Below are 25,202 nucleotides of genomic sequence, written 5' to 3' on the forward strand. Positions count from 1 at the left end.
TCCAACGCAGATGTCTCCATATCTCAACAAGAGGAGGGCCAGTCCACCTACTCCAAAGGTTTTTTTTCAGGGCCTCCTTTAAAGGGTTTAGCAATGAAGAGAGGGACAGTGGAGGATCCTCCACTAAAAACAGTGATTGCCCAAACACCCCCTGCCCCACGACGACACAACACTTGTTGGGGAAAAGACTACAGTTCTTTCACCCAGTCGGGTAATCGATCACCACAGACCAATGGGTACTAGACATTATCCAGCATGGTTATTGTCTGGTGCTCATTACCACACCACCTAACACCCCACCTCGCACTCACAGGTTATCACAGGACCACCTAACACTTCTCAAACAAGAAGTGAAGGCCTTCTCCTCAAAGGGGCCATAGAACTAGTCCCTCCTCAACAACCGGGCACGTGTATATTCGCTATACTTTCCGATTCCAAAAAAGAACGGGCCTTAAGGTCAATCATGGATCTCAGGCTCCTCAGTGACTACATCCTCTCATTTTCACATGGTCACTCTTCAGGATGTCATTCCACTCCTTCAACAAGGTGACTTTATGGACACTATACCTAATGGATGCTTACTTTCACATACCCATACACCCTGCTCACAGCAAATACCTCAGGTTTGTCATAGCAGAAAAATACTAACAATTCAAAGTTCTTACATTTGGAGTCACAACAGCGCCTCAAGTTTTCACAAATTGCTTGGCAGTAGTTGCAGCACACCTAAGATTCCAAAATGTTCACGTATTCACATACCTAGACGACTGGCTCATCAAAGCCAGCACCCATCAACAATGTCAACAGCACATTCAGTTGAAAGTGGATCTGCTCCACAGTTTAGGGTTCACCATCAGTGTCCCAAAATCTCACCTTCAACCTCTTCATATTCATCCATACTTGGGGGCAACACTCAACACACAGTTGAGGTTAGCTTATCCCAATCCAGCTCTAATACAACACTTTCAAACATTTGTACTAAAGTTCCAGCCAACCAAAATATTCACAGTTCTGACTGTCGTGCGTCTACTGGGAATGATGGCATCTTGCATTGCCATTGTTCTAGAACGCAAGACTGCACATGTGCCCACTACAACAGTCTCTCTAGACAGTGGTCACAATCACAGTGTCACCTTCAGGATCTAGTGTTGATAGACCGCCACACACACCATTCTCGGCAGTGGTTGAATTCCAACAATCTGTTTAAGGGGTGGCCTTTCTTGGACCTTGTCCCTCATATCATTCTAACCACAGACACATCAGAAACTGGTAGGGGTGCACACCTACAAGACCTGACAATATAAGTTCTGTGGGATACCAAACTACAATCCCTAAATATCAACTACTTGGAACTTCAGGCAGTCTTCCTAGTACTGAAAACTTTCCTTACTCATCTATCACACAAGGTTGTCCTAGTCTGGACGGACAATAAGACAACCATGTACGATCTAAAAAAAACAGGGTGGGGGGTACAACAGCATGATCCTCTCAGCTCGCATCACGCTCAGACCATATGGAACTAGGCTCTTCATCACATTCATCTCTTGACTTAATATCTGCCAGGGATGGACATCATTCTTGCGGACCTGCTGAGCAGGAAGCACCAACTAACCCACAATTGGAAATTCAGCCCACAAGTCCTCCTTCTGTACTTTCACAAGTAGGGCTTTCCTCAGATAGACTTATTAATCACATACGAAAACACAAAATACCCAAACTTCGCCTACAGATTCATTCCCACACCCACTATCCAAGGGCAGCATACTATAGATGAGTTGGTTAGGGATGTTGGCCTACGCTTTTCCACCTCTCTCTCTCATTCCGTTTCTGGTTCGAAAACTCAGGCAAACATCAGTCACTCTGATCCTTGTAGCTCCCACCTGGGCACGTCAAACCTGGTTCACAACGCTACTAGATATTTCAATAGTCCTGCACAAGATGCACCCCAACAGGCGGACCTTCTCACTCAGGATCACGGATAAATTAAACACCCAGACACCAAGATGCTCCACCTAGCGATTTGGCTCCTGAGCTCTTAGAATTTGGTCATTTGAAGTTACCAACAGAATGTATGGACATTCTTAAACAAGCAGGCAGACCCACAGCCAGTGCTTGTTATGCTGCAAAATGTAAACGTTTTGTCTACTACTAACAACCTAAACAAATTAATCCCATCAAAGCCACAGTGCAGGACATTATTTGTTACTTGCTATATTTGCAAAAATCAAGTTCGCATATACTTCCATCAGGTTGCATCTTGCTGTGATAACTGCCTTGCTCCAAAATAGACAGCATCTATACCTCGTCAAATTGAGTCATAAAGGCATTCATGGAAGGGCTCAAACGAGTCATTCCACCTCGTGTACTTCAAGGACACGCTTGGAATCTAAACTTTGTACTTACTAGGCTCATTGGTCCTCCCTTTGAGCCTTTGCATTCATGCTTCCTTCAATTTCTATCATGGAAAGTGGCATTTCTATTTGCTAATACCTCACTCAGATGAGTTGGTGTGCTCCAGGCATTAACCTTAGAAGAACCTTTCTTTTACATAGATAAAGACAAACTGATTCTTTGTACTAATCCTAAATTCCTACCGAAAGTAGTCTCCCAATTTTTACTCAATCGATTTATTGAGCTTCCTTTTTTTTCCTAACCCTGATTCTGTAGCAGAAATGCTCTTCCTACTCTGGATTTAAAAATAGCACTCCTGTTCTGCATAGATAGAACTAAATATTTCTGAAAAAGAAAACTCCTCTTTGTAGCATTTTCTCCACCTCATAAGGCCAATCCTATATCAAAATCAGGCATAGCTAGATGGATAGTCAAATGTATTCAAACTTGTTACATTAAAGCCAAAAGATCTTTACCTGTAACTCCAAGAGGACATGTAAAAATAGAGCAACCATAGCATTTTTAGAAACTATCCCCATAGCTGACTTTTGTAAAGCAGCTACATGGTCTACCCCACACACATTTACTGAACTCCACAGTGTTGATGTTTTAGCATGCCAATGTAGGCCTGGCAGTGCTACGTACCCTAGTTCAAACTACTGAAACTCCCACCAACCTAGCCACTTCTTCTAAGGAGGGACTGCTTTACAGTCCTTGCAGAGCATGGGTATCTACAACCACACATGCCATCGAACGGATTGTTACTTACCCTTTAACCGCCTGTTAGTGGCATATAGTGCTGTAAATTGATTTGCGCCCTCCCTCGTCCCCGTATGCCTGTGGTCGTTGCAGTTACTTTTTACACATTTCTCTAATACATTCACATTTAGCATGGACATCTCTATTTTTATATATTCCTTATACTCCTTTCTCACCTGCCTGTGGTTAAAGCAATAGAACAAAGGAGTCAATGCCCATGCGCCACATCACCGGGAGGAGGAGTCCCACTATCTCGTGCCTCAAAGGTATTCTTCGAAGAAAATCAAGTTGCACAACTCCAAACCCTACACTAGATGGCAGGAGTATGCAGAGCTTGTGAAACTACAGCACTACATGCCACGAACAGATGCTTACGGGGTAAGTAACATAATCCTTCTGGTGAATACTCTGTCTACCTGTACATTCCTCACCAATCCCACCCTCCTTCCTGTTTGATGGATGGTTATATAGGGAAAGTACTAATAAGGTTCCATTTAGTTTTATGCACTGTCTTGTATCTAATCAATGTCCCTCCATCTGTTGATCTCGAAGATGAGAAAAAAAGGATGGAAACAGACGTTGTTGCGCTGGAGTGGGGCTATATGGTTTCGGTGACGTACCCAGGCATCGCTTCTGGCACTGACATGGAGCCAACATCCCCTACCGCTGTCAAAGAGGGTTGAAGTTTCCAGATCCAGTCTTACTCCTGGGATTATTCAACAGGTGAGGAATCTGCAGGTAGTTAGAGTATCCATCATAATGATAGTTACTATAGGTAAGTAATTTTTTTGACGCGACACCAACTCGACAGGTGCACAACACCCAAACATAGACTAGGACACTCCACATCCACCTGGCGAAGCATAACACACAAAGCCATAGCAATGACCGAAGAGTGCCCTACAAATTGTTTAAAATTAACATGAATGCCAGCAGTGTAAAACACATTCAAGACTCTCGAAGATCATTCATTGTGACTTCCATATCCATCCTTCCTTCCTTCCTTCATGGGGTGTGTTTGTTCAGCAGTAGACCTTTACAAATTAAATGAATAAAATGAAAGGTGCATGGTTACGGCTTATATCACAGTTTCCCATACTTACCCTTTTGGTATCCTTTTACTCGATCAACAGCATCTTTGACTGGCTTGCTGGACCTTTTCTGAATAGCCCTTTTTTGGCGTACGGGCACACAGCATCCTGTTGCCCCTGTGCCGCTAATTTGTTTTGTCGTCTATATAATTATTTGTGCTCCTCTTCCCTAATCCATTCTATCTTCAGACGCTGTTTCACATAACATGATAACTCTACCTCGGTGTTCATCACACTCAACAGGAAAACACTTTCCATACAGACTCAAAATGAAAACAGCAACTCCACTAACCACGCACACAACACGGTGCAGATTGCTATCTATGTGGGTAAGCGCTTCAGAGCCTCACCAAAGGGTAGTAAGCACTATAAAATGCTACACATTATAATACGATGTGTATTCTGGTCAAGGAGTGTGTGGTTAAAAATCCTTCTACACAAGCATTTTTGTTTGCATATTTTTGGGAACCCGGCTGTTATATGCAAGTCCAAACAAAAAAAAAAATGGAACCGCCACGCGTGCACATATCTAGTCCTACCCAAACTACCCATTGAAAAATGGTTTAAGATGTTTATACTATTGAGAAGGCTTCTGGATCCCAGTTTATTCTATTGAGGGTAGAGCACTATTTTCCTTCCTCATGAAAATGCAATTCCCGAGCTTTACTTGGACAAAATCCGTTATGCATGTGGATTGTGCCTATGAGTTAAAAGCTTAAAAAGTCACTTAATATTGCACTAAGTAGATTGTGTGTGTGTGTAAATCGTTAATGTATTTTTGCACACATTTTATGTTTTAGTTGCACACTCTAGAAATAGTGATACATTATGAGTAATAAATTTACTTAGTCTTGTCCTAATTAAAAAATAAAGGCAGAATGATCCATTGGTTTACTGCTTTTAACTAAAATGTCACATTTTATGTGTGAAGATGGGATTTTGTGACCACCATTCTCGGTCATAGTCATGTGAATATGCTGTCTTACATTGGGTAGCAACAAATGGGCGATTGCCCTTAAAATGCCATGAATTCGAAATACTACACTTCCAGTAGTAATAGAATTGACAGAAATTAGAAACATTTGCAATGCTAATCGGTCTCACTTTTTGCTTATGTTGCGTATTGTTTTGTTGTGCTGGATGTCTTTAAAATGCTCCGTCATTTAACAAAGCAATAGTGGTGACAGTTCATGTTAAAAGTATAGAAAAACATTGTTTGCTGTATTTTTAAGATGAGTGCCGTATTGTGTGAGTCAGCGTGTGTTGCATCCCACATCACATAGCGCTACGGCCATTTTGAAAGTATACAAGACAATGATTTCTTCCCTTGCTGCTGTGTTTCGTGATTCGAGGTAATGACGCAGCACACATTGAGTAACACAATGTGTCAGTTAACTTGAAAGTGAATAAACAATGTTTTAATATGGCTTGTCACCTCTTAGCCTTGCTAATGCCAGCAGATTTTAAAAGGATCGGACATTGACGAAGCCAATAGCTTTACTTCCATGGCACAGGAGAAAGGCAGTGGCTGATGGAGGCAAAAGTAAAGAAAGGGGGCGGAAAAGTCAGTAAAGCGTAGGTAGCGGGGACAACATCCAGGGCACATCACCAAGGTTACCATTCTGCACCCTAGAGGAGCATTGGTATGTACGTGGGGCACCACAGAGGGAGAGAAAGGGGTAATTGAGAGGAAAGCAAGCAGAAGCTCACACACCCTCCCAGTCCCATGGAGTGCTAAACAACAGCTAAAAATTTGGATTTAAAAAAGGCAAGGGTGAACAAGTTATGCCACGTTAGCGTGGAGGGGGGGATTGGGGTTCGCAAACTCAGAACAGGGAGGGAAAGCCAGCCGATGGAAAACAGGGAACTGAGATTGATAAGAAAACCATGTAATCATGAGCCAGGGCTGACAGTTGACAAAGCTATCAAACCATGATCAAGGTATGACACAAAGGTCCACTTAATGTAGTATTGTATATGTCGCTTTGTACACCAGGCATTTGAAGCTGTTTGTAGTGAGGTTGAAAAAAAATTGGAATAGATTATAGTAAACAACTTGGATACCTGCTAGGACTGGAAAAGGACAGCTGTCAAGAGAGGTCACTAGCACGAATCTCATATTGTCTAAAGAAAGGACTGTAGCGAGGATCATTTGCAGTCCCCAGTGTGGCATTTTATTCTTGAAATTTGTCTTATTTCTGTGTCTAATATTGCTTCATTTATTTTTTCCATTGACACTTCTCAGACCGCTAGTTTGATATGACCTTTAACTGTTGTGAATCTTAGAAAAACCTGCATCCTCGGAATGAAACTATTTTGGCTTAAGATTTTTTATTATAAACCACGGGTTTTACAGAGAGTTACACTGAAAATTATAAGCTTGAGCAAAAGTATATGACAGCAGCTTGAGACACTTGAACATTTTTAGGTCGAGCCTACAAGACTGTGCGCGCTGGTTGTTGTGAGGCATTTTGTGGCTTACCCAGAACATAGAGGGGCTGGGAGTGCGACAATTGTTTACACTGTTTGTCTCTCTCATGGAGCATTGCCTTCTTACAATCTTTGATTGGCTAGAATCACTGCTTGCTTTTCAAGCCCTTCTTATTAATTTTGTGTGAAGCACTCCATTAGAGTGCTTGTATTTTTGAGTTGTCTTCCTTATGTAAGCCTCTCCTCCTGTACTCCGTGTTGTTCTCTGTTGCCCGACGGCTTCGCCTTGCCCTCTCTCTTGCACTCACCTTGTACTTCTCTTCCTTGCTTCCCATCACCTATGCCGTCCATGTTGCTTTCACCCTGCCACATGTTGCTTTCACTCCCATCCTCCCCCTGTTGCTTTCGTATCCCCTCCTGGGTTTCGTTGGTGTCCCCCGTCCCATCCTGCCCTGTGTTCCGATGTCGGTTTATCCACCCAACCCCCTGGTTGCTTCTGCTCCCCCCCTTTAAAAAAAAAAATAATCTTTAGAGTTTTTCTCTTCAGTTACCTATTCAACTCGTATCTATTACTAAAAAGAAGAAAAGAGTGCCCACCTCATTTTGTAGGCTCATGCACACGTGGTGTGCACACCTACAAAATGATGGGGATGGCTGTGTCAAAAGCGTTGGTTTTGTGTGTGTGTGCGTGTATATACATATATATGGCCATTTTTCATATCTATAGCCATGCTGCACAACATCGCAAATGCTGTGCAGCATGGCTAAAAACCACTGGTAATGCTAATGGGTCCCAAAGGCAGGACCTGCTGGCTTTACGAAATCTTTTTAAAAGTCTGTTCTGGGTAAATGTATTGTGCTTTCAAGGTGACTCCATAATTTACGTTTAGCGAGCAAGCTCTTAAGCAAAAAGTGTAGTCTTGAGTAGAGCAAGAGTTTAATCTTGCACGGAGACACAAACACTTCTAATCTTTACAAATGTTATCTATTCTCTTTACGTTTGTGTGTTGGACAGATTTCAAGCCCTAGGTCATTGCCAGGGTGTGTTGGAGAAAAAATGCATGCCCATTGCCACATAAAAATTAAAGTTTCGAAAAAGTCTCTCTCAATCTGTCAAAATATATCCTCAAATTAGATTTGTTTTCCTTGATGTTTAAAATAGATATGTTTTATCCCACTTTCCTCCAACCTTTTCGTAATCATTCACTGCCTAGAATGCAGAACTTCCTGGTATGCTTCTTGGGATGTTCATTATCTGATGAATAATGAACCAATTTAGGTTTGGCTAGTAGTTGGTTGTACAAGCCAACTTGTATTGCTGTAACAGGAAAATTGCAAATATTTGTGTGGTGGTTTGTGTGCTAGCTTGTTTGAAATATTGGATAATAAAAAGATCTAGGATGATCTATTGAGGAATTTGTGGTATGCACCGACATTTGGAAAGTTGCTGGATAAACACAATAGGTGGTTTATCATGTGTGCTGGCCTGTGTTGCAGTATCTACTGAATGAACAGAATAATGTTTGACTAGAGATTTTGGTTGCGCACCCCTGCAAGTTTGCAGATTTGCTTGATTAGTGGTTCATGGTGCTTGCCGGCCTGTGTAACAGTATCTGCAGTATGTGCACGATAGTGTTTAAGTTGTGGTTCATATTGCAGGCCCTTGAGAATGGGGAGACTACTTTGATTGGTGGCTTGTCGTAGGCACATGGCTGTCTTGACATGTCAGACAAGGAATTTGCTTGTGTTTTGATAGTGGTTTGTGGGTTTTACCATCCGCCTTGCCGTAGGAGCGAAATGAACAGTATTATGACTGGTTTGCCTCTATTAAATGCTTTCCAGGAGTACCTTTGTTAGATTCCTCACACTGAATCCGCTTAAACGATGACTTTACTGACTGTTTTGAGTGCCAATGGGAGAAAAGAAGTGTTGTGAGAAATATGGGGATTATAGCAGCTCTGAATATTTATTTTCCACACTGACTGGCAATATCGAATGTCCTGTTCTGTGTTTTTTTCCCCCCAATTTATAATGTAAGTGCTACTTTGATCTAAATGATGGGCTAGGACTTTTGGTCCTGCTGAATACCACCTCTTGTTCGTTGTCCTCGCATCTCACCAATCACTGCATTTAACAAATCTGCATCTAACACCATTTATTTTATGAACGTTAACTTGATTTGCTTATAATTTTATGCAATCCTCACACTGCATGATGAATTCCCCGCTGTCATGTCTTTTCCTTTGTTATCCTGTCCATCACCACCCCCTTTTGTACCACTTTGTTCGCCATAAGTTGGCAGGGTATGCTCAGACGTGAGTCCCTTGCTCACTTTGCCACTGGATTCAAGCAAGCCTGGCTGAAGACGGCTGAAATGCCAGAAACCGGTCCTAGGAAGCTTGTTTCCGGTCCAGGGAAGGCATGGCTTGGCAGTTCGGGCTGGACTGTTCCCATGAGGCACAGGGTCAGACTGATTTGCATATGGCCATGTCTGAACTGGGGTGGCAGAGTGGGCTAAAGAACGGTGATGGATCAAACCCAGATTTGTTGACTAGGTGTGAGTGTTTGATTGGTTCTGACGCTCCGTCAGTCACCACCCCCTTTTGTACCACTTTGTTCGCCATAAGTTGGCAGGGTATGCTCAGACGTGAGTCCCTTGCTCACTTTGCCACTGGATTCAAGCAAGCCTGGCTGAAGACGGCTGAAATGCCAGAAACCGGTCCTAGGAAGCTTGTTTCCGGTCCAGGGAAGGCATGGCTTGGCAGTTCGGGCTGGACTGTTCCCATGAGGCACAGGGTCAGACTGATTTGCATATGGCCATGTCTGAACTGGGGTGGCAGAGTGGGCTAAAGAACGGTGATGGATCAAACCCAGATCTGTTGACTGGGTGCGAGTGTTGGATTGGGTCTGACGCTCCGTCCATCACCACCCCCTTTTGTACCATCTTGAAAGAATAGCATTTAAACAGTCATTGTGTCATCATAACTTGAATACCTCCTACCTCATCAGTTGTGATAAGCATCAGCAGTTCAAACCACTGCCTCTTCAAGTCCAGAATGTTTAAAATGTTATAATTCAAGACCCACATCTGACTGTGACAGTAGTCTTCTGACTTTGGGGCTTGCCTGCCTTGGACGTGCATTGCGATATGTAGGTGTGTACAAGGCTTTGGCATGAAGATTTTATATTTTGTACATTGGTTACCTGAAAAACAATATGCTAGCATTTTCATCACTTTGTTAGGGGAGCATGGGGCCCGAGCAAAGCGTGTTTTAGTTTGTGGCGTTCTGCATTAACCGTATAAAGATCAGTGACGGAGAGTGTATACCAGTCTCACAATGGATGAGCAGCTTTAGCTCTGTAGGTCAATCACTGCTAAATACTCTAATGCTGTCCTTGCGATTTTACCCATTTCACTTTCTTTTTCCATCCATTAAAAGTGTTGCATTCATTCAAATTAGTGGGCCCATTCCATCCTTCCCTCTGGCAGGAGCCTTCTCGTCCTCAAGAAACAAGCAGCGGCCTAAGGGGAGACTCTAGAGGACAGAGCAAGCCTAATCTCCTGTCCTCAACAGAGGCCAAGATGACCCAATGACACCCTTGTAGGCCAGCAGCCCTTCTTGTGCTGTTTCAAGGGGGTCCCAATGAGTTAACAGAACTGGCTTTGATCACTTTCTTTCTGGGAAGGAGCAGGGAAATGAGGCCAGTGACATCAAGTGAAGGAAGCCTTAGAACATCGTATCCTTTATGGGTGGGAAATTGGAATATTGATCATCCGTGCCAGCCTAACTAAATAAAAGTCTGTGCTCTACCCTTTCCGTTTATCGATGTCCGTTTTTCAGTATTTCGGGGGAGGTATGTTTTAAGTTGTCTTTTAAGTACTGTAGATAGGCAGGTAGGTGTGGGAGGTTACCTACAAGATGTAGATTAACGTGCCTGGGGACGAGATGAGTACATTTAGGATAAGTGAGACAGATGTCTGAGGATACTGAGGTGAGAGGAGCTACTTTTTGTAAGGCAAAACTGAGTACACCAGTTAAATTAGTACCTGTCTCCCTAATGAAATTTTGCATTACTCCCTAATGGAGTAAAGTACAGAGGTATTATGAAAGAACGTAGAACATTCCACAGCACCTAGAGGGAAATTGGATAAGATGCAAGTAACACGTGGTTCAACACTTTAAAGGGTTGGAGCACTGTTTTCACAAGACCAAAGTGAAGTGTTGAAGCACTTGGATTTTGGTTCTCTCTCAGTACTAGAGATTTGCTTAATAGTGAGTGGAGAATTTAGCTGAGAATCAATTGACACTAAAATGTCCCTTTTCAATACTGAAAGGAGGGATTTTGGTACCAACCAGCATGTGTAGGTGTAAATACACATACTGCGTATACTCGTTCCATTTAGTGTTGGGATCGGATGTTTCCAATTGTTTTTCTTTGACGAATTATTGAGTTACAAGACCAGCTGTGAAGCCTTGCTTAGTCCACAGTAAACCAGTGTAACGCCTCAACTTCTGATTGTTTTCTATTCCCATCTGCCATTAGATCGGAGTATTCAGAGCATTTGAATCTCTAGCAAGATATGCTATGAACGGATAGGTACACAGTAAATAACATTCTCCTGAGATCTTATAGAGGCCAGAAAGTGGGGAGAGAGGACAGAAATAAGATAAACTAAAAGTCTTGAAATTCGGTTGTCTTCAGGACTTTTGTTCCTTTTAACACTTAGATAGAGGCCACCTGAAGGCACCCTGGTGGCATGTTCACACGATGCGGAAACCAAAGGATAGACTCTTTTGCAAAGTAAAGTTGTGATACGAGCTCACTAAATGCCAAAGGAACTTCCTTAATGGGGATATATTGAAGGAGCACAAATATTCAGGTGAAGTTTTGTACCATAGCAAGGCTGACACAAGAGGAAGTAATAGTGCAATGACCTGCTTTATCTGTGGCCCGCAGGAGGTCTTGCACTTCCAACTGATGCTACAGTGTATTGGATTGGGTAAATGGGGAGTAGAGATCTGCCCAAAGCACATGCAAAGCTGCATTACCCCCGTTATTGTTTTCTTGTTTTATTTTAAAGTCAACATGTATTTATTTAATTTATTTCCATTCATTTTCACACTGCTCTTTCTCATTCCTCCATAAGAGCGCACCGCCATTTCTGGCCCTGAGTCCCGTCTGCGGGCCTGACGCCGTTGCCCTCTGCTTGTGACATCACATTCTGTTGCCGTGGAAATGATCTGACATCCGGACCGATGAATTCTAAGAGACCGAAGCCCTCTTGTCATCCAAATGTCCGGGCACTCAGAGAAGCAGGTATTTTGCTCCTTTCCCCTCCAGAAGCCATTTTAAGGTCTACATTACCTGCACCGAAGATTCATAGTTTGTGATCTGTGTCTAAGAAGCAGTTTGATTTGACTTTCAAGGTTGTGTGTTAATAGCTACCATGGGGTGTTTTGATGATGGTGTCTAAATTGGAGGTAGCTATTTCCTGGTGTGTGGCTTCTCTTTGTAGAGGCCATCTGGGTTGAATTAGGATCATTGGATATGACTGGAGATGAGTGGTGAAGATTAAAGATGCAGAGAGGACTTTTTCATTTAATCCGAGTTAACCAAGATTCTTCCAGCATACCTCTCACCATGTTTTATTTAGGGCCCTTATCCTGGGCACCTGTCACATAGTTTATTTGGGGCCTTTCCATCACTTGTAGAGGTGGCTCTGTACAGGTCTTATTTGCATTTCTTTCTTGGTTATCTGTTATGAAGTGGGGGATCTCGCACTTGCTAATTGTATGTTTATTTTTCGCAAACGTCAGCAGTTTATTGTATTTGTGTATTAAACTCATAAGCGCAACCATGAGTTCAATTGTTATTTAATGTTCCCCTTAACAGTGTTTTGAATAAAAATATTAAAAATATATTTTTAATCAAAACCAGGTCAGAAACCCCATCCTGCTCTTAGGTTTTTTTTAAAGGAATTTATTGCAGCCTTCCTAAAGTGTCATAAAGAGTCAATTTGATGCGTAAGCAAGCCTAGAGATTTCTTAATTGACAAAGTAAAAGCATCTTTCTCCTTTTACCACCAACTTCACCTTTTAGAATTTGTAACAGGTTAAGATCAGCTCCTGGATACCCTCACAGGCGATAAGTTGTGCTATACAAATACATACTTAACATGGAAGCATGATTAAACTAGCTAAGTTTTTGCTGCAGTGTGGAATAGTTGAGTGCAAGAATCGAATATTATTTTTCAATATTTGAAAGTGATGGTACAAAGAAAATGTAACTGATCCAGTGGGCCATGGTGCAGACGGTAAATGAAACGGACTATGGGCTTTTTTACCCAGCGACTCATAAATGCTAAAAACACTGTCGGTGATTTATAAATGAATTTAGTTTCTTTATTGGATTCTTTTTTATACACACTATATTTTCTTATATGTTGATCATCGTGTGAACACAGATGAATACTGAGCACGTTCTTTGAGACATTAACCCCATCGCTGCTAGGCCCCCTACCCACCGTGCTAAACCTTTTTTTAGGTCTCACGCCTAGCGTTGCACTGCGCAGCAGTGCTCGCGCAGTGCGAGACATTTTGTAAGGGAAAAACGGGGTTTGGTAGCTGACCTAGGAATTGCACACGCTCGTGCGTGTGCATTTCCTTTTCTGCTACCCGATTGGCCTTTGCTTGCGTCTTTTTATTGAAGACTGCACGCAATTGGCCAAAGGCGGGCGCATTGCTCTGCCCATGGCCTATTGGTGTCTATTACACGCTTGGTGCGCGTAATAGACACCAATAGGCCGTCATGTGCTTTCAATTATCGTACCCAGACATGGGCGCGATAATTGAGAGCACAATGCTCGTAGTGGTGCTCGCGCACGCACCACTCGCGGGTTTCAAGCCATGAGATAAATGCGTGAGCATGGTATCTTTGCTCCTCCACTGAGTGTCATGATCCTCCACTCTTCAACCATAAGCCTGCATGCAGTACACTTGCATCGTCTGGTCTTTTATGGAGTGTCCTGCGTTTGTTAACAATGCCTCATTGTGAGAAGGCTGCGATAGCAGCTAAGTATGTGGCCCAGGCAGTTGCTGTAGTTACAGAGAGGGTGTTGTTAGGGGAAAGGTAAGGCGAGCGGAGTGAACCGTCAGGAATGAGCGCGTCACCTGTCCGCTGCTTGGGCGTTTAATCGCAACGCGGGATCGCTGGTCTCCGCGGAGAGCAGACATCACTGCCCAGTACGTGCCTTCTGCCTCGGAAGGACAGGTTCTTAGAGTCAACAGCTGCCTGTGTGTTTTTAAACTCTGCTACAAACTGCCCGGAAGCCAGGCTTGTGTGTTTTTAGATTTGATGAGTAATGGCGCTTGTTTGCTCTGCTTCGTCCAGCTACTTGCTGATGTTCTGAAACAAGGCGCAGCAGCACTAGTGAACCAACACGGAGGCACACGTGCAAACGTACAGCAGCACCTCACAGGCTGACCACAAAGGTGCACTTGAGGGACAACACATAATCGCCAGGAGTAAGATATATATCTCTTCTTGTTTCCAGTTGTTTTTTTGCTCATTGTGCCGGGCAGGATTATTAAGAGCACCGGTTTACCTTAACTCTCATGTTACCAGGGCTTTCGTGGTGAAAAGCGGAGCAGGAGCAGCACCTTTGTTACTTTCACCGTACTGTTGCCATGGCATTTCTACACTCTGAAAGGACAGGCGCTCTGTGAGAGGGCAGCAGCACACCAAGTACAGCCTTATTCCCAACCTGCAGTAGCGACGGTGTGTAGGGCCAGGATTTGTATAACAGAACCCCAGTTCACACGTCATTTTGACATCGCTTTTAGTACATTTATCCTTCGTGAATCTGTGGGACAACACGGCACAGCAGCACCCGTGTGGTGCCCTCTCCCTACGTAGCGTCTGTTCGTGCTTTGCGCAATAATTTGCAAGGCAGTGCTGCAGACCCTATGAAATATTTTCACGGGGGTGTTCCCTGGTGCGTCACCCTCCCAAAGTCCACTCTCTGGCAGCAGACAGTGACGGGGCAACTCCTCTTGACAGCTCTAACCGGGAGGAGGGCAGTTTCGTTCTCGGGAAGGGCAGGGGGTAGATCCCTGGCAGAGAGGCGTCCTTCCTACCTGTGCGAGTTTGTCTTGCAGGAAGAGGGCTGGGTGTTCCCTGCTCCCCTCCCCCGTGGGCCAGCCCAACGCGTTCCACCTGTGCCCGTCAGTATAGAGCCACCGCCGCCGCGCGCCCCCAGTACCGCAGCATGCCCTGCTAGAGGAGCAGGCCCGGAGCACCCCAGGTCCGGACCACAGCACCCGACGCCATGAAAAAGACCCACTCAAAATCCGGGACCCTGACCAGGCTCTTTGGAAAGAAGCAGGCCAACGACAACCTCTTTGCTCCAAATCCACCCTGGATCCTGCCACAGACTTCCAGCAAAGGAGGCAAGAATACCTACGGTCAGTATAGAGTATAGCACTTATCATAAATCCCTCAGTTCTTACTTTTTCTATAACATGTTCCTGTTTGCTTTTCAACCCTTGTGGAATTTTCAGTGGTATCATTCGGCGTGTTTTAGTCTTTAATTATTTTCTTTTGCCTAATTGTGTTTGTTGGCCTCGGTCGTCTCCCTACTCTCAATGTTTCTAGGTCTATGCGCAAGCAGGTCGCTAATCCAGGCAAGCTTTATTATTTTTTTCTGGTACTTGTAAACCAGCTTTTATTATTAGAAAAACAGAACAGGTCAAAGAATGCATAGAAAAACTCTAGATTTGGTGAGCTATTCCTGGATAGATAGGAGATCTGGGAAGTCGACATTCTTAAAGGTATCTTTGCCCAAACTGTACTGTCAACAACGGGGGGTTCCGAATGGCTCCTCCTTTCATGATCGCTGGGCCCAGTGTGGCCATCAGGAGGCCGCCCCCAGATAAATGTGTTTGCATCTCATCTGTCCATCAATACCATACTAATGACATATTTAGAGGCATACGAGTGCCAATTATTAACACATCACTGCACGTTGATCCACCGCACACCGTTGTACAGCCGGTCAGCTGAAGCCGGCAACAAGTAGCCTCGACACCCGAGGATGTGGTGGAGTGGTCAGATTGTTAGCTGTGGAATCGGGAGACCTGATTGCCACACACAAATAGATAGTGGAGGATCGTGGAAGTGCCAAATAACGTCATCAGCAAGGACACAGTTCTCCTTTCACTGATTTTCTTTGTATGACAGCAATATGCATTCTATGAGTTGTAGCTCTGGCTTACCATAGTTGACACAATAAGACGAACATAACTAGAAACAACGATTTGCAAACAAGCATAGGCATAGCCAATAGGTCTCGCCTCTGGGACCTTATAAGTGTTTAGCCATGCAGCGGTTGATGTTGTTGCACCAAGGATATTGTGCTGCATAACTAAATACTTATAAGGTCCCAAAAGCGAGACCTATTGGCTATGCCAATGCTTTTTTTTTTAATGTGTTGTCTCTATGACCTACTTCGTAATCACATATCTTTAGTTTACCAAATACGTACTCACATTGTCCTGTCATATTTGTGTGCATTTTGTGCAATAGTAGCATACTTGGGTCTCGCATTACAAAAAATTAGAGCTATTGGTGTTGCATTATTATTTGCAACGCCAAAAGCTCAAACTTTTACTAATGCGAGACCTATTGCATTGCAAATGCTTGTTTGGCTATTTGGGGTAGTACGCGCTTAGGCCACTGTAAGTTTTTGACCACATAATGTATCCATGCCAAATTTGCGTCCTTTTCTTCCAACATCATGGAGATTCGAAAGGTACCCAGGGTTTGTGGATTCCCCTGAAGGGGTCTCAGAAATTAGCCAAAATAGAGCAACATTTTGTTTTTTTGGGGAAACATGGGAAAAACGGGCTGCAAATGAAAGCGTCTGGGTTTTTCCCTGCAAATGTTATCAAAAAAGAGTTTGTGGGCCTGAAATTACCTTTTTCCCAGCTTTTAGGGAATGACGGACTTTTGTCAGAAAACCAACATTTTTTTACACAGTTTTGGCGTTTTTCTGGGTCCTAGCCTATTTTTACTATATTTTGTGCTTTCAACCTCCTTCCAGGTAATGGTACAAATAGGTGTGAAAGCAATAATGGATCCTGGAAAGCTATACATTTTAGAAAAGTGACAAAATTCTGAATTCAGCAAGGGGTCATTTGTGTAGATCCAGCAAGGTTTCTTTATAGAAACTAACAGTTAAATATAGGAAAAATTGAAAATTAGTTGAAATAACAGCCTTTTGTGTCAATGTTTTCACCTGTAACTTCTTCTAATTATGTCAGCTCTTTGAAAGCAATATACCGTTACATCCGCTGGACCTTCCTGGTTGTGGGGATATAGAAGACTTGTAGGTTCACCAAGAACCCGACGAACCCAGAGGCAAAAACTGAGCAGCAATTTGCAATGGCTTTTTATTATGTATCGGGTATATAGCAATAATTATGGGAAAATGTATACATGGAAAAATCAGTATGAAAGACACCTATGTATTTCTGAAATGGGAACAAATTATAGAGTTTAGAAACAGTATATATTTGCACATTTTCGAAATTGGCAATACTCATAGTAGCATGAGAATTATTGGTCGTTTTTCAAAATGACTTCTTTTTTACACAATGTCTTTGGAAGGCAGAAATGAATAAAAAATCAATAGGTAATAACAGTTGCTTTACAAATCTGAATTACCCTAAGTCTCCCGATTAAAATGGTACCTCACTTGTGTGGGTAGGCATAGTGCCCACGACAGGAAATGGCTCAAAACACAACGTGAACACACCACATTTTCAGAAGGAACATGTACCCTTTTTTTGCAAAGTGTCTAGCTGTAGTTTTTGAACACTAGCTCTGCCGGCACCTAGGGAAACCTAGCAAACCTATAAATTTTTTAAAACTAGACACCCAGGGGTATCCAGGATGGGGTGACTTGACTGCCTCCCACCAGGTTCTGTTATCCAGAATCCCTTGCAAACCTAAAAGACTGTCAAACAAACACATTTTCCGCACATTTCTGTGGTGGAAAGTTCTGGAATCTGCGTGGATCCACAAATTTCCACCCACCCAGCGTTCCCCAAAGGCCTCCCAGAAAAATGGTACCTCACTTGTGTGGGTCGGCCTAGTGCCCGCGACAGGAAATGGCTCAAAATGCAACGTGGACACACCTCAATTTCGCTGTGAAAAATGACCCTGTTTTGGCAAAGTGCCTAGCTGTCGTTTTTGAACCATAGGTCTGCCGGCACCTATGGAAACCTAGCAAACCAATACATTTTTGAAAACTAGACACCCAGGGGAATCCAGGATGGGGTGACTTGACTGCCTCCCACCAGGTTCTGTTACCCAGAATCCCTTGCAACCATAAAAAATTGTCAAAAAAACCACATGTTCGAGGCATATGAACTGCAGATCACACACTTAGGATAGTAGATCGCCATCTGGTGTTGGGCTCGGATGCTTGCAGGTTGTTGGTGTCTTCGGAAGAAGTCTTTGGTCACGAGATAGGTGACTCCTCCCTTGGACGACAGTGCGCATGGGCATCAACTCCATCGTTAGACTACACTACACTACAGAGGCTATCCCCACCCAATTCTGAGCAGGGCAATATCGATCTAGAAAGTGTAACTCTTACCAACACCCTACAAGTTGCTATTGATCAGGTAGTTCCAGAACGCAATGAAAGAATTCGACATAAAGGCAAGGGGGCCCCCTGGTTTAATGAACAACTGAGGGAAAGGAAACAAAGCCTTCGCCAAGCCGAAAGACGATGGCGGAAAGTTTATGACCCTGCTGAGCTAACAATTTACAAATCTCTACTTATACTCTATAATAAAGGCCATTATATCCAGAAAAGCTGAGTACTATGCTGAGCGAATCGCCGACGCGCCTAACATACAAAAGGAGACTTTTAAGATCTTGAAAGAACTCAGCAAAAAGTCTGACACTAACCTTGCAGCAGGACCCTATGCTTTTCAGGCCTTTTTCCTCCAGAAAATAACTGATATTCTTTTAGAGATTAATAACACACGTATCGCCACATGCCCCCCGGAATTGTCCACCCCCCTATCTTTTATTGGCAATCCTATCACCAGCTTTCCCCATCTTTGGGCCAGCAGTAGACGCTGCCCTTGAAAAAATGAAAAGGGACACAGACGGCTAAGTCCATGGGAGCATTACAATCTCCCCAACCACATGGCTCCTTTTGGCGCTCCTTCTATAGAGGAGCCTCCAAAAATATTGGAACTGACACCTCCTCTACATTCAAAACCGCCACACACACATCCCCCATTAGAGGATATTTTAGAGGCGGATACAGAGGAAACAACAACAAGGGGCGAGGTCGAGGTAATAACAACACTCGCACCTCCCCTGCCACAAAACAGTGACTTTCCTCCACTCCCCCAGACCATTCCACTCCGGTCGGGGGAAGACTAACACAGTTCCTACCTGTCTGGAACTCCATCACAACAGACAAGTGGGTCAAACAAATTATCCAGTATGGTTACTGCCTGGAACTAACAACTACCCTCCCCCCCCCCCCCCCCCCCCACACACACACATACCACCCAAACAGCGTTCCATGTCACAAGACCATCTTACACTCCTCAAACAAGAGGTTCTCTCATTGCTTCAAAGCACGCAATAGAACCAGTTCCTTTAGAACATCAGGGTACAGGGGTATATTCACTCTACTTCCTAATCCCCAAAAAGGACGGGACTCTAAGACCAATACTCGACCTCAGACCCCTGTAAATCTGTATATCAACTCATATAATTTCCATATGATCACTCTTTAACAAGTGCTCCCACTACTGCAACAAGGCGATTTCCTTACCACACTAGATCTCAAGGACGCCTACTTCCACATTCCCATACGTCCTGCCCACAGGAGGTATTTAAGGTTTGTGGTGGACGGACAACACTACCAGTTTACAGTCCTCCCATTCGGGGTAACAACCGCACCCAGAGTATTCACAAAATGTCTAGCAGTAGTAGCAGCACATCTCAGACGGCAACAAATTCATGTCTTCCCGTATCTAGACGACTGGCTAATAAAAGCCAAGTCATTCAACAAGTGTGTCCTACACACTCCCCAAACTATCCAAATTTTACACAACTTGGGATTCACAATAAACTATCCCAAATTTCACCTCCAACCTGCTCACATACATCAGTATCTAGGAGCCACCATAAACACCTCCACAGCCCTAGCATATCCCAATGCAGCCAGGATAGCCAATATGCAAGCTCTTATCGCAAAATTCCAAATCCAACACTCTCTTCCAGCAAAAGTGTTTATGCAACTCATAGGCATGATGGCGTCATGCATCTTCATTGTGCCTTATGTCAGACTTCAAATGTGCCCCTTGCAAGAATGTCTAGCACTTCAGTGGAACCAGGCTCACGGACAACTTGCGGATCTGGTGGACAGCCGCACACATTGCTCTCTCAAATGGTGGAACATAACAAACCTCTCCAAAGGGCGGCCGTTCCTAGAGCCTCTTCCACAGATAGTGCTGACAACGGACGCATCGCTCATAGGATGGGGAGCCCACCTCCTCGGCCACACCACTCAGGGCAAATGGACCACTCAACAAAAAATGCTCCATATCAATTACCTGGAACTGCTAGCAGCGTTCCTAGCACTAAAATCATTCCAACTACATCTCCAAAACAAAACTGTCCTCATTCGGACAGACATGACAGCCGTGTATTACATACAAAAACAAGGAGGCACACATTCTCTCCAGCTGTCCCAGCTCGCACAGAACATTTGGAGATGGGCCATTCCCCAGAAAATATACCTACTTGCAGAACACCTTCCCGGGGTTCACAATCAGATTGCCGATCTGTTAAGTTGACAGACTCAACAGATCCACGAATGGGAACTACATCCCCAAGTTCTAGTACCCTTTTTCCAACAATGGGGCCAACCAGACATAGATCTGTTCGCCACACACCAAAAATGCTCAACCTTCGCCGCCAGGTTTCCCCACCCGGAGTCAAAGGGCAATGCGATAAGGATGAACTGGTCAGGCAGATTTGCGTACGCTTTTCCGCCTCTCCCACTCATTCCATTAGTGGTACGCAAGCTCAGGCAACAGTCTCTCAAACTGATCTTAGTAGCTCCCACATGGGCACGCCAACCATGGTTCCCAACACTACTGGAACTCTCGCTAGTGCCCCACCAAAAACTGCATCTCTCCCTGTCCTTATTAACCCAGAACCATGGAGAAATCAGACACCCAGATCCAGCTCAACCGAACTGGCAATCTGGCTCCTGAAGTCCTAGAGTTTGGTTATCTCAACCTACCACCAGACTGCATGAATATTATAAGAGAGGCCAGACGACCTACCACTAGAGCCTGCTACGCTGCAAAATGGAAAAGATTTGCCATTTACTGCACTAACAATCATATAAACTCACTGGATGCATCCATCCAGGACATCATTTGCTACTTACTGCACTTGCAAAGATGTAATTTGGCATACTCATCCATACGTCTCCACCTAGCAGCATTAGCAGCCTACTTACAAAATAGACACTTGTCACTCTTGAGAGTACCTGCGATCAAAGCCTTCATGGAAGGACTAAAAATAATTATTCCTCCCAGATTACCACCCTCTCCAGTGTGGAATCTAAACTTTGTTCTTACAAGGCTCACGGGACCCCCATTTGAACCTCTGCATAAATGCGAACTACAGTTCCTCACATGGAAAGTGGCTTTCCTTATCGCTATCACATCCCTCAGAAGGGTAAGTGAAATCCACGCTTTAACCATACATGAACCATTCTTACAATAACACCGTAACAAAGTGGTTCTTAGAACAAACCCGAAATTTCTTCCAAAAGTCATATCTCCGTTCCATCTTAACCAATCAGTAGAGCTACCAGTGTTCTTCCCAAATCCCGACTCGGTAGCTGAAAGAGCTCTTCATACCTTAGACGTTAAGAGCCCTTCTTTACTACATTGACAGAACCAAATCATTCCGCAAAACAAAACAATTGTTCGTTGCTTTCTCTCCACCACATAAAGGCAACCCTATTTCCAAATCTGGGATAGCTAGGTGGATAGTTAAATGTATCCAAATATGCTACCACAAGGCTAAACGCACACTAACTGTTCCCCCTAGAGCGCATTCCACACGCAAAATAGGGGCTTCCATGGCATTCTTAGGAAACCTTCCCCTAGAAGATATTTGTAAGGCAGCCACATGGTCTACAACACACACCTTCACTTAACACTATTGTGTTGACGTGCAAGCAAAGCAGCAAGCTTCTGTGGGTCAGGCTGTCCTTAAAACTTTATTTCAAACTGCTGCAACCGGTACAGGTGACCACCGCTAGGGGAGATACTGCTATATAGTCTATCCTAAGTGTGTGATCTGCATCTCATAGGCCTCGAACGGAATATGCTACTTACCAGTATGCATCTGTTCTTGCCATGTAGAGCTGCAGGGTCACACACGCCCACCCACCTCCCCGGGACCTTTATCTGTTCCAGCATTGTCTTACTTAGACAACACACGTGGACATCTCTCTCTTTTCTACAAACTCCATCATTTCCCATCATGGCAAAAAACAATCGAACGATGGAGTTGATGCCCATGCGCACTGTCGTCCAAGGGAGGTGTCGCCTATCTCGTGACCAAAGACTTCTTCCGAAGAAAACAACAACCTGCAAGCATCCGAGCCACCAGAAGGCGATCTACTATCCTAAGTGTGTGACTCTGCAGCTCTACATGCCAATAACAGATGCATACTGGTAAGTAGCATATTCCATACTCCAAAACGATACCACTCACTTGCCAGAGGCAGCTAAACTCACCACCACCTACTCTGCACAGACACAGTATGGCTAAACAATATCCCACTAAAAAAGAAAGAGAAAATAAATTACACATAAGACCATGCAAAACACATCGCAAAGAATTTCATGCTCAAAACACTAACTAAATATGCTGCCATTATGACACCACTTACAAAAAAATTCATACATTACAATATTACTCATTTGGAGTAAATACAACAAATGTTTTTCTTACCAAAAAAATGCAACTAGGCAAAACTGCAGAACAACCACTGTCGAAACCGCAAACAGGAATCAAAAGCTTTACACTAGAATAAAAAGGAGAAAAAAACATTACAATCACATATGCAAATAATGTACCAGTCCACACACAATCTACCAGCCAAGATAAGGGGTAGGTGGACCTAAGAGTATAAGTTAAATATTCACCCCAGTAAAAGGAGAGCAACCCTTGCGGCCACTCCCCAACACAAACATTTTAAAAACCCTGGTGTCTAATGGCTTCTGAGATGGGCCTAAAAGCATACTGCTATTCTGCCACCCAAAGAGGGCAGAAATGGCCACAATCATCCTCCCATAAAGGGGAACGGCCCATGTCCAAGGGGCCGCTCCCAAAAAAAAAAAACCCTGGTGGCCTAGTGGCCCTACAAAAAAAAGAAATCAGGCGATCTGCCCCTCAGGGTGATACCAAAGGGGATGATGGACAGAGTGTTTCAGCAAATCAAACACTCACTCGCAGTCAACTGATCTGGGTTTAAACAATCCTCATTCTTTAGCTCACTCCACCACCCCAGTTCAGACATGGCCATATGCAAATCAAACTGACCCTGTGCGCTTTGTTCACCCTAAGTTGGCTGGGTATGCCCAGACGTGGGTCCCTTGCTCACTTTGCCACTGGACTCAAGCTAGCCTGGCTGATGACGGCTGATTAGCCAGAAACCGGTCCCAAAATGGCTGTTTCCGGTCCAGAGAAGACATGGCTTGGCAGTTCGGGCTGGACTGTTCCCATGAGGCACAGGGTCAGACTGATTTGCGTATGGCCATGTCTGAACTGGGGATTGGAGTGAGCTAAAAATGATGATGGAGTAAACCCAGATCAGTTGACTGGGGGTGAGTGTTTGATTTGCTCAAGCGCTCCGTCCATCATCCTCTTTGATACTACCACTCAGGGTGGCAAAAACGGCCAAATTAATGCTTCCCACAGGGGAGCAACCCTTGCCCAAGGGGTCACTCCCCACTACATTTATTCTATTAAAAAATTAAATCTGCCCCCACCCCAGGGGGGCAGACAAAGCCAAAATGTATGCCCCCAAAAGGGGAGTGACCCTTGCCCAAGGTTGCCAAAATGTTTCCCCCTAAGGGGCCGCTCCCACAAACAAACGTAGGCTTTTGTAAATGACCCCCAAAGGGGAGTGACCCTTGCCCAGTACATCTATTCATTTGGCGCAGTGGGCCGTTTAAAATAAAAAAAAGTTAAAATCCCCCCCCCCCCCCCCCCAGGGGGCAGACCAAGCTAAAATTGTGGCCCTTAAAGGGGGAGCGGCCCTTGCCTAAGGGGCCGCTCCCCCCAACCAACAAAACTCACTCGTATTTAAAAAAAAAAAAAAGCCCTGGGTCTAGTGGGCATTCCTGCTACACGATCGTGCAGCAGGAATGCACAAAAGAGGCATCGAGGGAAAGGAAAACCCTTTCCTTTCTCCCGAAGCCTCATTAGTTTAAATCCCTCCCCCCCACCCCCCCCCCCTCCCCAGCCCCAAAACTTACCTGTTTGTTCTCCGACGCGCAGGAAGCAAATGGCTTCCTGCGCTTCGGAGAACAAAGGGAAACCTCCAATGACGTCAGCGTGGCTCGCGCGCTGGTGTCATTGATGACGCGGGGGAGGGCGGGGGGAGGCAGGCGAAGGTCTTACCCTGCCGTCCCCGGTAAAAACTCCCTCATCGACTGCCCACGGGTGGGGGGGGGGCAGCGCTTCCCCCGTGTGTGGGTGTCATGTTGAGTCCAGCTCGTCATGAGCACACGACGACTGTGTGCCATGACGAGTCCAGCTTGTCATGAGCATGCAAGGGGTTAAATGTTGCACCAGTGCAAAGTGTGTAGCTCTGCCCCTGTTCTTTCATTCCTGTAGAAATATCCTCAGTGTATACATTTGTGTTTTCATTTCTGACTGATTTGTTGCTCTACCATGCGGAACCTCTGTTCTTAATAAATTAATTCTCTCTGTTTCGAGGTGGTGCTGAAAAGGCAGCCCATGTCTCTTTAAGCTGTGTGCATCAAAAATCATTTTGTGTACTATTTCAGGCACAGAGTAACTCGCAAATGCATCTGCAAATATAACTCTCGATTCAGAGATCTAAATTTGGCAAGCATTGGTAAATGCAATAGGTTTTACCTATGTGGTGATCAGGTGTAAAACAGATATGGCAAACTAATATTTGAGCGGGGGTACCTGAACGACAGGCACTATGTTATCAAGTGAGCAAAAGGGATAAATTAAGAGAAAATCTTAAAAGGAAAGCACGAGAGAAGGAGTGACTGATGAAGGATACAAGAAGATAAGTAAGGTTTTAAGAAAAAAGAGAGGGCCAGCTAGCAAGTAAAAAATCGGTGGAAAACAATTGAGTGAAATCTGGGTTGTGAAAATGAAAGTATGTAATTGTGGAGTTTTGGATGAATCAAAGGTTTAGGATGC

The 25,202-nt window shown here is 44.3% G+C and overlaps 1 protein-coding gene across 7 annotated transcripts in view; it reads left to right on the plus strand.

Annotated features, from left to right (window-relative positions):
- The window catches only part of BICRA (BRD4 interacting chromatin remodeling complex associated protein), a 464,194-nt gene that overhangs the window by 222,488 nt on the left and 216,504 nt on the right, over positions 1-25,202 (plus strand). For 5 of the 7 annotated variants that reach the window (XM_085625221.1, XM_085625220.1, XM_085625225.1 and 2 more), the window contains exon 3: positions 11,821-11,990. In XM_085625221.1, coding sequence (XP_085481347.1) covers positions 11,930-11,990 — 61 coding nt within the window. In that variant the 5' untranslated portion in view covers positions 11,821-11,929. Of the gene's footprint in view, positions 1-3,702; positions 3,874-11,820; positions 11,991-25,202 lie in introns of all 7 variants that reach the window. The other 2 variants (XM_085625223.1, XM_085625222.1) reach the window with 1 other exon arrangement.

The sequence above is a fragment of the Triturus cristatus genome, chromosome 9 (assembly GCF_964204655.1).
Source record: "Triturus cristatus chromosome 9, aTriCri1.1, whole genome shotgun sequence".
Classification (NCBI taxonomy): Eukaryota; Metazoa; Chordata; class Amphibia; order Caudata; family Salamandridae; genus Triturus; species Triturus cristatus.